Source organism: Callorhinus ursinus, unplaced genomic scaffold (assembly GCF_003265705.2).
Source record: "Callorhinus ursinus isolate GAN/ISIS: 27379988/994484 unplaced genomic scaffold, GSC_fseal_2.0 scaffold84, whole genome shotgun sequence".
NCBI lineage: Eukaryota > Metazoa > Chordata > Mammalia > Carnivora > Otariidae > Callorhinus > Callorhinus ursinus.
In genome coordinates, this window is record NW_027397146.1 from 3,011,013 (window position 1) to 3,027,251 (window position 16,239).

Sequence of the window (16,239 nt, forward strand, 5' to 3'; positions counted from 1 at the left end):
CCGCTTTCCCCACAGGCCAGCCGGCCTGGCCCTAACCCCCATGCCGGCACAAGTCTCTCCAGCACGCCAGGGCCTCTGATCTGACATCCCTTCCGCTGAGAATGTCAGGCTCTCCAGGTGGAAGGCCTTGCGCAGGCTGCGTACGAGGAGCCTCGGGGCCAGAGGGATAGGTGACGTCGCTCACCAATGTAGGTTCCAGCACGTAGTACCAATGCCAAGAGGTGGCTGGAGGAGATCCTCGGGGCAGGAGGGAAAGGAGAGCTCCCTAGAGGGGTGACCAGGGAGGGTTGGAGATGAGAGGTCTTTGGGGCTCAGCACACCCACCCTCACACCCACCTACCCTTTCCAGCCAACCTGACCCCCCAGGCTTCCCACGCCCACATGCCTGCTGCTTCTGGATTTGGGAGCCCCACGCAGCACCTACTCCTCTGGCCACACACAATGACCTTGCAGCCCCAGCATGGTTCACTGAGCCTTTGCATCCTCAGCTGGGGTGTCACACCTGCCCTTCACGGCTGCCACCTCCTGGCATGGGACCTCAGCCATCGCCCGGAGGCCAGCCCCTGTGAGTGGCTTGATCAATCAGCACTCTCCGTCTTATGGAAACTAACGGAGCCCAATCCCATCGCCCCGCCCCCGCTGCTAGGCCAGCCAGCCCTGCCCCTGCCCCAGTCGTACTCTCACCCACGCTTGGTTGGCCCCACTCCCCAGGCTGGGCGCGAGGATCCAGAGGTGTGGCCAGAGATGGGGTATTGTGTGCACGCAGGTTTACTCCCAAGCAGCAAGCTGGGTGCCAGATAGATGGCTGCCCCCGGGGGTGAGCGGAGACACACAGACACGCCGCAGCGCCCCCTCCCACCCACACTTCCAAAGCCTGCTCCCCACCAGGGTGCCCCGATGGCTCCCCCATCTCATCAGGCAGCAGCACTGGGCCTCCGTACTCAAACAGAGAGGGCTCCTAACCCAGCCAGGCGACGGGCAGGGACGGGCAGCAAATCTGGTCAGATGCGGCCAGAGGGGCTGTTTAGTTGTGACTGACCGTGCCAGAAACAGATCGTAGCAGTTGCTCTATTTTAATTGCCAACACGAAAGCCTTCCATCCAACTTGGCAAAGCCGAGGCCAGGTAAGCCCCAACGATTTCCTTGGACACACCCTCCCGGAGCCTGGGGAAGCAAGCTCATCACACACTTGCAGGGCAGCAGCTCCCATGGTTAAGCCAAGCCCGCGGAGGAAGGAGCCTTGCAAAGTGAAAGCGCCTTTCTCAGGAAGTTCGTTGATTTCAAGCCAAGTCTCTCCACTTTGGGTTTCCGCGAACAGTGTGCTGGCATTTCTTCTCAGCTATGTGACAGCTTTGTTTCCACATTAGGAATAGTGTCAGCCCTGCCCGGCCCGAGCCTTCCTGCAACCAATGAGCCCTACCACAGGGAGGAACCGTCCAGCCAATTCCTAAAGCACATGCTAGCTCGCAGCCTAAGGCCGACCCCAGAACCCCTGCTCCGAGCCCTCCCCAGTAGGCACTTCCAGGCTGACTCCCAGGGCTGGGAGCCAGAGCCCAGGAAGCTCAAGACTTATTCGAGGCCCTGCAGCTGGACATGACCAGGATGAAAAGCAAGGCCGACCACCTGAAAGGCCCAGGACTCACCCCATGCCTGGGTCAGCTCAGTGCCAACAGCTTGTTGACATCAGCAGCATGAGTCTGGACTCTCCCAGTCCTGGGCACAGATGCATGCACACAGGATGGGAGGTAATCTTCACAGAACTTGCCAACCGTTAGCATTTTTGACTTGCCAACATGCACGGAGCCCTGTCTTTAGTTGGTTTGGGGTTCGATCCCTCCCTCAGTGAAAGGGCCAGCTCTAATTCCATGGTGAGGAAAGGGAACCTTCCTCTTTGATTGTGGGTAAGTCACCCCACAGCTCTTTGTGTTGCCTTCAAGCCCTGATCCACCCTCATGCCTACAGGGACGATTTGGGACCTGGGAACCCCAAAGTTCCTGGAAAGCAGTTCCCCTGGCTCTGCCCAGCTGCTATGTTCAGAATTTGCTGTAAACCCAAAGCCCGAATGCCAGGAGAGCAGAAAGTCCCCTCCCTCCTGCAGAAGATTCTGGATTAGTGGCTGGCACAGAGACAGGCATGCCCATCAAGCATGAGGGGGCTTTGAGGGAGCAGCAGTGAGACAGAAGCAGAGGGCGGAAAGCGTGACGACCCCTCCCCATCCACAGCCTGCTCGTCCCACGGTACAGAGGAGAAAAGGCCAGTTTCTGTGGTTACTGTTGTCATCGTTGTTCGGGAGCCTTTGCTTTGCTTTTTCTCTTCTCTTCTCTTTTCATTCCCTTTTTGCGTTTCTTTACTTGGGTGGGTGTTCCCTCTGTCCTTCCCTTGCCTCCCGGTGTTTACATCCCCTCCCCACCCCCATCATACCTGCATCGCAAACTTGAGCGACTGGAGGTCAGAACAAAAGTGGAGCACATCCACCTTCAGCCGTGACCTTCAGCCCCTCTGCCCGTGCCCCAAGCATCCGTCAGTAGCATAGTCCTGTTGGCAGAGTGTGACATAAGCATCCCTCTGGCTTTGGCTCTGTGTGGCTGGAGTGGCGCTGTGGGTTCGAAGCCTCACCCACCCTGTCCGCCCTGACGGAGCTCAGGGCTCCGGTGAAGGCAGGCCAGCACTTACCTGTGGGAGCAGACGGCGGACAGCAAAGAACAGAGAAGGAAGCTCATGTTAAGTGTAGATGGTCACAAGCCACAGAGGAGAAGAAAGGAGAGCAAGAGAGATGTTGGGGGTGCTATCTTGGATAAAGGTGGTCTGGGATGGCCTCTCGAAGGATGGATATGTGAGCCGAGTCCTGAACAAAGAGAAAAAGCTAGCATGGGACAATCTGGCAGAAGAACAGTCTAGGCGGGGGAGAGGGCCCGTGTAATGTTGCTGAGGGAGGCTCAAGCTAGCTGGTTAGAGGTACTTTCGACAGCCGCCCACTGAGATCTTGCTGGGTGCAGGCACTGTGCTGGGTGCTGGGAGCTAGGGAGGTCAGCAAATCAGACAGACCCGTCTTCAGGGGCCAATGGAAAGGAGACAGAGGAGAGCATAATGGCGGGGGTGGGGTGAATTGAAGGTGAGCCGTGCTGGGAAGAAAATGAAGAAGAGGCACGGGGTTGCTGAGGGAGATAGTGGCGGGGGGGGGGGGGGGGGGGGGGGGGTAAAGGGAAAGGGTGGGGGGGGGGCATGAGGCTCACTGGGGAGGAGCCTTCCCAGCAGAGGGAACAGCTTGTGCAAAGGCCCTGAGGCAGGAGTGTGCCAGTATTCAGGAAAAGCCAGAAAGTTGAGGCTGGAGACAGTAAAGAAGTTTGAGAAAGAAAATGGCCTGAGGCGGGCCCTGACTTCGCAGGAGAGGCAGCTGTTGAAGGGTTTAGACCAGTGGAGGCCGTGACATGCTCTGGCTTTTGTTTGAAAGGACTGCTTGGGCTGCCCTGCAGAGACTGGACAGCAGAGGTAAAGGGCAGCAGCTGTGAGACCGGGGAGGAGGCGTAGGGTGGGGGTGAAGTTAAAGTGGCAGGCAGAGCCCCGAGTCTGGAGATAGAGGTGTTAGACTCGTCAGCAGACAGATGGTATTTAGGACCACGGCAGATAAGAGCAGCTAGGAAATGTGTGGGTGTAGATGAAGAAGAGAAAAGGTCGAAAGATGAGCCCTGGGGCCCCCGGATGTGAGCGGATGGTGAGGGGACAGAGAACCTGGAGACCTGTCTACAGCCAGGAAGCAGGGGCGTGGCGTGGGGAGCAGTGAGTGCCCAGCTGGGGAGGTCCCTGGGGAGCAGGGGGTCAGGAAAGAACCAGCCATTGACAGCAGCTAGAGGGGACTGTGGCCCCAAGAGAGAGTCTTTTTTGTAAGACAAGACAAATGAGTAGGCTAGGCAAGGGAGGGGGGGCAACATCCTTGAGTGGGTGCAGAGGCCAGGGTGGGGCACCCAGGCAGTGCGGGAACAAGCAGGGCTGCCTCTCGGGCATCAGGAAATGGGGGGCACAGCTGGCCTCACTTGGGGCGAGACAGGAAGCTATGGGAGAGCCCTCCGGCCCCAGCCTGACCTGATCCTCCTCGGCCTTCCCAGACGCCTTGGCTACAACCTCAGGAAAGTGCTTTTCATGTCTTTCTTTTACTTTTAAGTTATCCCGCAGTAAAATGGACTTTTGGGGGGCAGGGGTTCAGTTCGGTGAGTTTCCACACTGCACAGAGTGGACCGAGGGCAGCTCCTTCACCTGCTAGAATGTTTGGCATCCCCACCAGCTAGGTTGGCAAGGGCCGGGCCTGATTCAATAGTCAGAGAGGAGGGAGGCTGCGAGGGACCCCAGAGATGTCAGCCACAGAGGTGGGAGCCAGGGAGGATCAAGAGACCAGGCAGTCAGGGTCTGAGTCCCAGGGGCCTCCAGGGCCCTTGGCAGATATGGCAGCAGCCGTGGAGGTAGAGAGGGCTCCGCTGAGAAGAGGTTGGGGAATTAGGGGCTGGGGCACATGCTGATGCAGGGCCCTGGGGTCGGGGATCGAGGCGCCTCTGTGGTTTGGCCAGAGCCCTGCACTAGGACCGGAAGACCAGGGCTGACCCTCAGCCTCCTTCAGTTTGATAGACCCTTCAGCCATCCAAGGGGAGGTGAGGAAGCAGCAGTGCATGCTGGGAAGGAGTGCATGCTGGCTGCAGACATAGGTGGGTGTGGGTGTGGGTGTGTGTGTGGGTGTGGGTGTGTGTGTGTATATCTCTCTCTCTCTCCTTTAAATGGTGTCCCTGGAGTCTGTGGGCTTTCGGTGACACTGACAGCCTTGAGGGTGGCAAGGTCCCTTGGGGAGTGGCAGAGATGGAGAGGTGACCTGAGGGATGGTCCCAGGTTGGGGGAGGAGCTTGAGGAGGCAGTAGGGCAGAGCGTTGGAGAAGGGCACTGTTTCCGCTCAGCCTTGGTCACTCTTCTGCTGGGACACACTGAACTCTGCCGTGGGGATGTTCTGAAGCCCCCGTGCTTGAGCTCGGCTCTCTGGGGCAGGCCTCTCTTCTCGAAACCTTTGCCAGTTCTCACCAAACTCGTGTCCCAGGAAGTCGCTGTTCTCTTCAGTGTCGGGTGGCCTGAAAACACCCCATCATAACACCAACACCAAGCAATTTGTTAACAGCCCCAGGTTTGAATGTGGGGAATTGGGACCTGGAAGAGACTTGGGATGACACAAGCCAAGCTTAGAGCCCAAAATCGCACGTCTGCATGAGAAGCCCTGCCCCCCCGACCCCCGTTGGTAATTGAGCAACTACTCTGTGCCACACTCTGTCGATAGGCAGCAAACAAGACCAGTGACAAGACGGTCATTAAAGTAAGTCTGATTATACTTGGGAGGAGCAAGCACCCTGAAGGAACGTTCCGGAGCTGCAGAAGCTGGAGAAGACGGGCTGGCTGCCCTTTTTGGGCAAAGACTTTGGAGCTCAGCCAGGCACAGGGAGACCTGAAGATGGGTTTCAGCAGGGGGTCTGACCTGATCATGTGACCCAGGTCCAAATGAGGGGACCAGCTCAGCTAGAGGAAAGGGTGTAGCCAGGGTCATCAGATCATTGCTGCCAAGCTTACCACAAAGGCGCCTAGGGTCAAGGGCAGCAGGGTCCAGCTTACTTTCCTTTCTGTGACTTGAGGGGTGTAGCCGACAGCTGGAGCAGATACCTCACCACCGCCACACAGCCGCAGCAACTGTCCCAGTAGCTCCCCCACAATTCTGGCACCAGAAAAGGCCCAAAGAATGAGGCCACATCTTCAATGACTACAAAAAGTGATTTCTATTTCTTTTCATGAGAAATATCAAATGATTCTCCCCTCAATTTCTGGGCTACCCCTTTCTCAGAAGCCAGTCTGGGGGAGTTAAGGAACTGAGGGCAAATAGTTGGCCATCTGTAATCCAGAAGACGTGACTTCACCAAATTCAGAGAAAATCCTAGCCAGATTTAAGATTTGGAGTTAGGAAATTCCAATTTTACGGAGCTCTTTGGCTGACTGTTTTTGCACTCGACTGGCTGTGAGGTTCACCTGGCTTAAACTGATTTAGGAGCACTGTGCCTGGCCACGCACTGACAGTCCCGGGGTTCCGGACCCTGGAGGGTCGGAAAGGACTCATTGTCAGCAGTGTGATTCATGGTCTAAACTAGGGGACAGCAAACTTCTCCTATAAAGGACCTTAGAGTAATTATTTTTAGCTTTGCAGGCCAGGTCTCTGTCACAACTACCCAGCTCTGCCCTGGCACCTTGAAGACAGGCATAGACGAAGCACAAGTGAATGGGCGTGGCTGTGTGGCAATAAAACTTTATTTATAAAACCAAGCTGAGGGCCAGTGTTAGCCCTTGGGCCACAGTTTGCCAACACCCAGTCTAAACCAAGAAAACCAAGTCCTAGAAGCTTTGACCTGGAAATGACTTTAGAACTGATGTTATGTCCACCCACTCACATAGGGAAGAGCTGACTTCCCCACCTCAGCACAAGGCCAGCTGGCTCATGTGGGGCCCGGCAGAGGCCTTCCCATGGACTCGAGCTTTTAGAACCAAGAGGGAGCCCAGGTGGTAGGGAACCAGGGAGGGAACAAAGTGAGGCAGGAGCTCTGTGGCTCACAAACCTGACGACATTTGAGCAACTCGTGTAAGTGAAGGTGGGCTCAAAGAGACCAAGGGGCTAGTTCTGGGAGCAAGATCCTGCAGGAGGTATGGGGGTCAGAGGGTGCCTGAGCTCGGCTGGGGCCAAGGGCCACCATAGCCGGGGATCAGGGCACTGTGGGAAGCTCTTCCCTGAGGTCTGCCAATGCCAGTGGAGCAGCCGGGGAACAAGATCTAGAAAAGCCTGAGTAGAGGAAGGATATGGCAGATTCCACGGACCAAAAGAAGTCATCTGGCTTGGAAACTGAAGAGGAGGAGGAGAGTGCAGGGTGAGAAAGGCTGGAGGGGCAAGGAGCACCAGATTGCAAAATGCCTGTGATGGCAGGAAACACGAGGGCAAAAAGGTCTGTGAAGGGAAACGCCAACCCATCAGAGGCACCGAGCTGCGGGCCAGGGGGCCTGCAGGAGGCGAGAGGAACCATCGCGTTGGAGCAGGGCATCCAAGCAGGACAGGCTTACTGGGTGCAAATCAAAAGTGGGGCCATTTTCAGTGTTGGGTGCCTCCAGATGGGAGAGTGGCCAGCTCTCAGGCCCCCGATTATAGCCAGATGAGCCCCAAGGTGGCGGTCAGGGCTAGGAGGTGGGCCCGGGCATACGAACAGAGAGGAGGAAGACCAGTGCCAGGCCAGGGCTCTGGGACACCATGGGCCAGAGGAAGGAGAAGTGCAGGAGACAGGGCCGGGTAGGAGGAGGGCCAGGCAGTGGCGATGTCAGGGAAGCCGGGAGGAGTTTCCAGAAAGAGGGACATTCAGCTGTGTTGGGTGCCCCTGAGAAATCAAATAAGACGGAGACACAAAAGTCGCCACTGGACTTCGCAGCAGGAGGACCGATGGCCATGTGCGTCTGGACATGGCAGGTGCTGGTTCCAGGCACGAGAGCTGGCAGGACAGAGACAAGGTCTATAGAGAAGCCAGGGAGGGAGACCCACTTGAGAAAGGCCGGCAATGTGCCCAAAGGCTGGGGACTTCCTCTGATCAGAAAGTTATGCAGACTTTGTGGTAAGAGGAAGCGGAGAGTCCCCTCTCTAGCATTCTCCCTTTTTGGAATCATCTTTCTGTTCTATCAAATTGGAATTCAGATTGGGCAGAGGGCCCAGTTGATGAGACACAGACCCAATCCTGAAAACCCTTAGCGCAACCAGGCAGAGCTGCCCGAGTTGCTCCATTCCAGTGGATGAACGTTTGTCACGCAGTAACCTGGTGCTGTTGATGTGGGTGGAACTTGCCAGCACCAGCCAGCCATTGACTATCTCCTTCCTTCCTTCTTTCCTTCCTTCCTGGCTTCCTTCCTTCCCTTCTTCCTCCCTTCCTTCCTTTCTCCCTCCCTCCCTCCCTCCTCCCACCTTGGGCCCCTGTCCTTCCATCTCTCACTCCAGATCCGGGTGGTGAAAGCATTCCGTAGCTCGCTCTATGAAGGCCTGGAGAAACCGGAATCCAAGACCTCCATTCATAACTTCATGGCAACGCCCGAGTTTCTGATCAATGACTACACCCACAACATCCCACTCATCGATGACACGGACGTGGATGAGAACGAGGAGCGCCTGCGGGCCCCCCCACCCCCGTCCCCCAACCAGAACAACAACGCCATAGACAGTGGTGTCTACCTGACCACGCACGGCACCAAGTCAGCTACCTCGTCAGTGTTTTCTTCCAGACCTGGGAGCCCACTCCACAGCGTGGAGACGTCCCTCTAAGGGAACGGCTTTCAGCATGCGCACCCCGCACACACGCGCACTCGGCCGGACGGCACAGGCCTGCAAGGAGAGCATGGCCAAGGCGGCTGAAGATGGTGCTCGCACGGCACTAGGAGGAAGCCACTCCATCCAAGGCTTCTTCTCTGGGAACTGAGGAGGAGGAGGGAGAAACTAGAGCGTGAGAAGAGCTGTGTTTCCCTTTTTTCTATCGAAGCATTTTTTTAATGAACACTACAATTCCACCAGATGTTCGCTGTTTGGGCTCTGCGGTGGGGCGGGGGCCTGGTTTCAGGTGATTGGGCGTTTCACTGCACCTGCCGGAGAGCAATTGGACCAATAGGTTCATACAGAAAGAAAAAAGATGACCATTGCTCCGCAGGGCCAGGAAGGATGCCCCACCCGGACAGCCCACCGCAGGGAGCCGCCTACAGATGTACCTGCACCACCAAGCGCCCCTCCCCCAGGACACACGTGCGGTCTGCATGTGTGTGCGTGTGTGCATAGATATGCATGTGCGTATAGACATATACGTACATATATGACCAGATGCGTATTTAAAGAATAAGGAGCTATTTATCAGCATGATATTTCCATTCCTCTTATCAGGTATTTTCATTTTGAAATTTCATTATTTATTGTGGCAGGTTTGTTTTTTTTTTTTTTTTGGGAAAAGACTCCGAAAAAATCTTTTTTTTTTCTTTCCCCCCCCCCCGCTGCCCCCCACCTTCTGCCCAGTCCTCCCTCCCGCACAGTTCCTGGGAATGTTGCTGTGGAGATTCCTAAGAAGGTCGGGGAGAGAGACACGAGGCCGGAGCGGTTGGAATTAGAACTCTTGCACTTTGAGACCCCTGCCTATAGAGGGGGGGAAAAAAAACAAAAACCTTTCAATGGAATTTTTTTATTTAAAAGGAAAATACCAAAGTATTGATAAGAATGACCCCCTCCAGTAGGTGGAAAGGGGAGTTTTGCTTTCAGTTTCCTTCGGTTTCAACTCCAAGTCCTGAATTCTGGCTGGTGGGCTTTCTTTGTCCACGCCCCCACTTCAACGGCATGAAGCGCTGCCGCCGCCTGCCACACCGACCCCTTGGGCAAACCCAGAAGCTGGGAGCAGCCCCAGGAGAGCCAGGTCCGGAGGTGGGGTGCGGGTGGGGAGAGCACCAAGAGCCAGGCAGAAAGCGGCAGAGGAGGAGGTACCCTCCACACCCAAGAAGAGCTGGCGTGACCGCAACCGCGAAGTTGGGCCAAGGGGTCTGTCGAGTGACTGGGGCCAGTTCTCAGTCAGCACCCGCCAAAGCACTCTTCCGACCCGGGGCTTCTCGTTCAAGGACAACTATGACCCACAAAGGCATGGATTTGTGTCTGCACCCACCTACGGTGACATGGGGGAAGCAGACGCAGGAGCAAAGCCCCTGGGAGCAATGGCACCTCGCCGCCGTCACTCCGGTCACAGCTGTGGCTCTGTCTCACGAGCCCGGAAGGCTGAGGAGGTCAGCTTCGCCGTGCCGCCTGAGCACCCTGTCTGCAGGAGGGAGAGCTGGGCCTGGGCTCCCCAGATGGTTCCCTCGGGGACCTCTCCTTGCCGTATGGGCACCCGTTGTGCCAAGCCTCAGTTTCCCCTGAATGCACGCTGACCAGGGAGGGAAATGCAGAAAAAGCAGAGTTTCCTTTACCTTCTGAATTCATCTGTCGTGCTTTGCAGAGAGGCAGTTGAAGTCCGACCGCAGCGCGTACAGGTGCTTATCACTTGGGCCTGAGGCTGAGCCACTGAGGGACAGCTGGGAGCTGAGGGACGTGGGTCGGAATGCAAATGCAGGTGTGGATGAGCAGCAAGGCCGGCTCACCCATCATGTCCCCTGTGCTGCCCCCACCGGCAGGGGACTCGTCCAACCCCACCTGCCTCCGTGAGCATCTGGGTGGACATCCAAAACATGCTCAGTTCCTACCGCCAACAGGAAGGCCAGGTCACCCCCGAGCAGCAGTAGTCCGATCTCGGGCAAAGCGATTCCAGTTAGACAAGAAAATCCCACTTGAAATGCCAGCTACAGATAACTTAAAGCCATCCCTTTATTCCAAAGGGCACATTGAGAATGTTACCCACTTGTAAATTGTTCCCTAATGTCCTCGTTTAAACAACAAAAAGGGCAACTCAATTTGTTGAGGGTCTGTGTGTTCTTAAACTAGAAATAAAATTGGAAATCTTTCAAATTGAAGAAGGAAAGCTGCATATGCTCTGCTCATGGGCTTCTTTTCATTCTCTGTTAGAGACACCCTGGTAGAACAAATGGTCAATATGATTAAACAAAAACCCTCGGGGTGTGGGGTTCAGAAAAGGGGTGCCGTGACCTCAGATTGTCGCTCTGGTTTCTGTACAGTCTTCAGGCCGAGGGACCTGTCTTGTGAGGAAGCCCCCTCTATAAAGCATATTATACGGAATGGCTTGGTCAACTGTGTTCAGTTATTAAACATGTTTTACATCTTTATCTGCCTGTTATAAAGATGAACAAAAATTATCTTAATGAGGAAGACCAGATGCATAATAATTTAAAGTCTGTAGTTGAATTTCCTAATTTAAAGAATAGACCAAAATTTCTGTGTATTAAAAAAAAAAAAATTTGAAAGGCTCCTACAGTGCCAGTCTGGGTAACATGTGTGATTTATTAGTTGGTGAATTCTGAATGAACTGGAATGAAAAGGAGGTGTCTTCATCCACTTAACCAAGCTGAGAGCCCCAGGAATGGCCAAGCTCCCCCCTGGTGTGCAGCCACCTGTCCAATCCTTATGGAAGAAAGGGCTCTGCTAGCAGAGGTTTGCAGGCTGGTCCCCGAACTGTCTGGACCTGGAGGGGCCTCGCCTGAAGGCCCAGGCCGGCATCCTCAAAGGAAGGCGAAGGCAGGGGCCACCAACCCACATGCACGCATGCAGACTCCCTCTTTTTTTTTTTGACTGTGGCAAAATATATACAACATAAAAGTCACTCTCCAATTTTAAGCAAACAGTCCGATGACATTAAGTACTTTCACAGTGCTGTGCAGTCATCCCCACCATCTGTCTCCAGAACATTTTTATCTCCCCAAACTGAAATCTGTTTGCGTTAAACACTAATTCTTCATCCCATGCCCCCCAGCCCCTGGTGCCTGCCGTCCTTTCTGTCTCTCTGAGTCTGACTGCTCTAAGAAACCCACAGAAGTGCAGTCATACAGTAACTGTCTGTAACTGGCTGATGGCACTCAGCTTCATGTCCTTGAGCTTCATGCATGGTGTGGCCTGTGTCAGAAGTTCCTGCCTTTTTTAAAGCTGAGTAACATTCCGTTGTACGGCTAGACGATATTTTCTTTATCCACTCATCCGTCAGGGGACACGTGGGTTGCTTCTACCTTTTGGCTACTGTGAATCATGCTGCTGTGAACACGGGTGTTCTGTTGGAGTCCCTGCTTTCAGTCCTCTTGGGTCTACATCCAGAAGTGGGATTGCCGGGTCATTTGGTAATGCTAGGTTTAATTTTTTGAGGAGCTGCCAAACTGTTTTCCAAAGCGGCTGCACCATTTTAAATTTGCCCCCAGCAGTGCACAAGGGTTGTAATCACAGACTTCCTCTTTACGCCAAAGCGAGGGAAAGAAAACCCATTATTTCAGTCATTCACTTGCTCGCCAGGTCATCCCCCTATCCGTTCCTTCGCACACTGGGCGTCTTTGAGCACCTGCGTGGGGGGCATCTGTGCTCCGCGGCCCAGAGGCAGCCCTGGGCCAAAACTTGCAAATGACTACCACAGGGACAGAGCTGAGACTGCCCACATCTCCGTCCCCTGTGTTTCTATTTCTCCACTCCACACATCACCCTTTCAAACTTGGCAATGCCAGCGGATGCCTTTTCCAGGGAAGCTGCCAGGAAAGGAGGAAAATGGCTTCTAAGTTCCCTCCCAACCACCAGAGTCCATACTTCTAAAAAAGGCAAAAAGACAGATAACAGAAAACAGCAGACAAATAGCCAAGAGCCCTTGCTTCATTGATGTGTGAGTCCACCTTGAACCCTAAGGCTGAGCAAGTCTACGTGGAGCCAAACGCCATGTCCAGATAGCTGGCACCTTATGGAGAGATGTTGCCCTCCCCCCCAGATTGCTAATTTCTGCCTGTCGAGACTCTTTTCCACTCCTGCTATCAGATATGACACAGGTTCCCTTGGAAAAAAATTGGTACTTAGCCAAATGAGTTGAGGCCAGGAAGCGTAACAACACCCACCCCCTTCACAAAGCAGAGGTGCACCCCGGGAGTCTGAGGGAGCCCGGTAGGAGCTGACAGAGTACCCACACTGGCGGGGGGGTGCTAAAATAACAAGACAGTTGGCCCCCCCCCCCCCGCCGCCTTGCTCCGGAGGCCGGAAGGCAGGAATCCTGGTGTCGGCAGGGCGGCGCTCCCTCCGAAGGCTCGAGGGCCCTTCCTTGTCCCTTCCAGCTGCTGGTGCGGCCGGCGTCCTTGGCCTTCCTTGGCTGGTAGCTGCACCACCCCCGTCTCTGTCGTCCCGTGGCCTTCTCCCCTGCACTTTCCATCACTGCGTCTTAGAAGGATACCAGTCATCTTGGATTCGGACCCAGTCTACTCCTGTAGGATCTCACCTCACACTGACACTAGCTACAAAGAGCCTGTTTTCAAATAAGGACCCATCCCCACGTTCCAAGAGTTAGGACATAAACACATTTTTCGGGGGACAGCATTCACTCATCCACAGCTGGAAAAGAAGAGACCGCCGTGTTCCTCATAGAACTTGGATTGCCCCCCTCCTTCCACCCACTTGACAGGCCAGGCAAGGCTCGGCCGTTTATCACTGTACAGTAATTAAGATGTGCTGGAAGCTTCGGGCTGTAGAAAATCTTGTCTCCGTCCCTCATTGCTGCCCAGCGCCTTTCCTTCATCTCTGTTCCGACGACGGCACACTGAAGGGGGAGCTTCCGGCCCCAGCTGCATCAGGAAAGCAGAGACGAGCCCTGAGTGGTAAGCGCTGACAGGACAGGCCCAGAGGCCAGTGCGCGAGGGCTGCAAGTCCCACAGGGCAGCACGACAGGCGCGGGGCGGGCTAAGGGATTTTAAAATAGCAATCAGAAAAAAAAAGAAAAAGAAAACTAGCCATCAGCGATCGCAGTCTGAGGTCACTTGGTCCGACCTGCTCAATTTACAAAGTGGGAAACCGAGTCCCATAGAAAGAAAGGAACCGGCCTGCTATGCAGTCGTCATAAAAGGAAACCTAGAGCTACAAAATCTCCACGGAGGCTGCCGCTAGCCCCAGCAGACCAGAGTCTCCGCAGCGACGCTTTCCCAGTTCGGCACAGGGGCTCTCAGCCGGGGGTAGGGATGTTCACCAAATCCCTAGAGAGCTTTATCCAACCATCTTCCCTTCTTTCTGGTAAGTCCTGGGGCAGGGGGTGGGGAGCAAACAGACTGGAACAGGTGCAGATGGAGAGAGCTCTCCAGAGGGTTCTCCTGTACCCTCCACCTAGCCCTCCCATCCAGATCAGGGGGTTCTGTTTTCTGAGAGCTGAGCAAATGACCTCCCATCAAGTGTGTGGGGGCCAGCTGCCTCACTGGAGGCTAAACCTTAAGAGATCCAAAGACACTGAAGCTTCTGTAAGAGCTTGTGATCTGGTCAGGAGAGAGAAGACAGAGAATCCAAAAGTGAAACATCTGTTGCCTAGTTCCATTCAAACCAGCAATAAGCGCCAGCCAAGGCCAGCACCGGGTTGATGCGGGACAGGCAAGGCTGGGGCCTGTGGGGAGGAAGAACCCAAGGCAGACGAGGTATGTTTTAAATAGCAGAAGACAGAAAGGACCAGCGGAAGAGCCAGAGCTGCTCACAGAGAGAGGCCTGCGGGCTGGCCCCTCGCCACCCACTGCGTGCTTACAGCCGGGACTCTGAGCACCAACCTTGGCCTCAAAGAGCTCCCAGCTGAGCTGGCTGAACAGATATGGAAAGGACACGGTGGAAAAGCGGACATTTACTCAGATCTCTCCTCCTGAAGACACATAACACAGTTGCTAAGTAAACACAAGCAAGCCAGTGTGTGATCCACCAGAGACAAGCATTCGGACGCAGCCTGCTGGACCCCAGGCATTCCAGCCCGCTCCCACACCTGTGGGTGCCGGAGGGCATGGCACCCAGTATCCAGAGCCCATGCTCCCCTGGCAACAACTTCCCAAATGCAGGGGAGCACCTGGGATAGTCCCCTGCTCCCCACACCATCATGTACTGAAGGACAGTCCAACCAGGGTGTGTCGAGCCCAGTGGGGATTCCCAGGGAGAACAACCTCGGCTGCTCTCTTTCTCTAATGCACCCAAAAGCAAGTCTTCTGGAAGAAGTGCCCTCCGAGTGGGTCAGGAGGGTGTCATGGCCCTGAGATTCTCTAGGCGCTCCATCTAGACTCGCTGTCTTGACACTTAAGAAAAAACCATCACTTACTTTCTAGTAACATTGTGGTCCGATCTGGGTTTGGGGAACCCAAGTAATGCTCCCTAATCCCTCTCTCCAAAACTGATGCTCACTCACTGAATGGGACAGGCGCCAAGCTCTGTGAATGTCCCAGTGGGGGAGTAAGGACATGGCGACTCCTTCGGGGGACGCCACCATGATGTGTGCACATGCTGGGCCACCGTGCCCTCGGAAGAGAGCGTTTCAGGGGAAACCGAGGTTGAATGGCACCCAGAGCAGCCCAGGCCAGAGAGCAAAGACAGGGCATCTCTGTTGATTTGTATCATCTTTTATTATACAAAATAAAATTCCATCTATGTTACACATTCATACTTTCTATAAATCTGGCTTTAAAAACATCCCCAAGGGTGCAGTCTCATCTGTTCTTTGATTTTGCTTCCACTGATGTCACACCTCAACTGCAGTCGGTGCCCTCTCAAAGGACAAAAGCAGACACGGATGCCTTGGGGGCCCTTCCCCTGGTGCACCCCGGCCTGCCCGCAGGAGGCACAGCTCCCATCACCGTCTGGACCACAGCTGCCAGGGACAGTCAAAGCATGAGAATCAAAGTGGCAGCAGGTCATCGCCTTCACCAGCCCGTCTCCAGCAGCACAAAACCAGTCCTCCCAGCTGGTCTTCTGGGGACCAGCCGTCACAGCGATGTGGTGATGCCGTCCCCAGGCAGCCGAGCATCCCGGGCTTCTCTTTGGGCAGGCCTGGACCAGGGCCTTAGGGGATCTCTGTGTCCATGGTATAAATCTGAATGAGATCAGACACAATGTTATCAATGATTGGCTTGGTAAGGTCGTCACTAAACACCTAGAAAGGAGAAGGAAAACAGGTTCTGATTAGACTCCCTCTGTGTTAAACAAGGCACCCACCACTAAGCACGGAATCACATTGCACAGGGGGATGGCACAGGGACTTGGCTATCAGAGATGATGGTGGCTCTCTGCAAAGCCAATTCAATTCCAGCCTGCCGAGGCTAACCACAAAGCAGAGAACATTCCAGATGGAAGAGGCCTCAGTGATCATCTGACCCAGACAGGACAGGGAGCTGGTGACAGAGTTGGGCCAGGAGTTCATTCCCGGAAGTAAACAGGCTAAACCACTGAACCCCACTCCACCCTGGCCTGGCCCCTGGAGAACACCTGGACCTGTTCTATAACCTGGGCCAGACATCCTCCTGACCGTGCTGGAGAGCTTATAAAATTGTCAAGTGAATCCCCAGGGGCCCAAACCAAGAGGGGTGTGTAGCTCAGGTCTAACCCCGCATGTTTCCAAGGAAGTTCTGGCCCTCGCCCAGCCCCTGGGAAAGGACCTCAGGCCCCCCGCATGTCCTGCCTGATGAGAGGGTCTCAGTCTCCCTGGGGCTGAGCTGGACCAACACCTCTCAGCTTCATGTCCCGGGGCGGGGGGGGGGGGG

The 16,239-nt window shown here is 54.9% G+C and overlaps 2 protein-coding genes across 7 annotated transcripts in view; one reads left to right on the forward strand and one right to left on the reverse strand.

Annotated features, from left to right (window-relative positions):
• The window catches only part of ATP2B3 (ATPase plasma membrane Ca2+ transporting 3), a 64,595-nt gene extending 52,958 nt beyond the window's left edge, over positions 1 to 11,637 (forward strand). For 3 of the 4 annotated variants that reach the window (XM_025862817.2, XM_073887940.1, XM_073887939.1), the window contains one exon: positions 8,039 to 11,637. In XM_025862817.2, coding sequence (XP_025718602.1) covers positions 8,039 to 8,359 — 321 coding nt within the window. In that variant the 3' untranslated portion in view covers positions 8,360 to 11,637. The remainder of the gene's footprint in view (positions 1 to 8,038) is intronic. The other variant, XM_025862819.2, reaches the window with a different exon arrangement.
• Positions 11,638 to 15,086: 3,449 nt separating this feature from the next.
• The window catches only part of CCNQ (cyclin Q), an 11,143-nt gene continuing 9,990 nt past the window's right edge, over positions 15,087 to 16,239 (reverse strand). For 2 of the 3 annotated variants that reach the window (XM_025862794.2, XM_025862796.2), the window contains exon 5: positions 15,087 to 15,632. In XM_025862794.2, coding sequence (XP_025718579.1) covers positions 15,543 to 15,632 — 90 coding nt within the window. In that variant the 3' untranslated portion in view covers positions 15,087 to 15,542. The remainder of the gene's footprint in view (positions 15,633 to 16,239) is intronic. The other variant, XM_025862795.2, reaches the window with a different exon arrangement.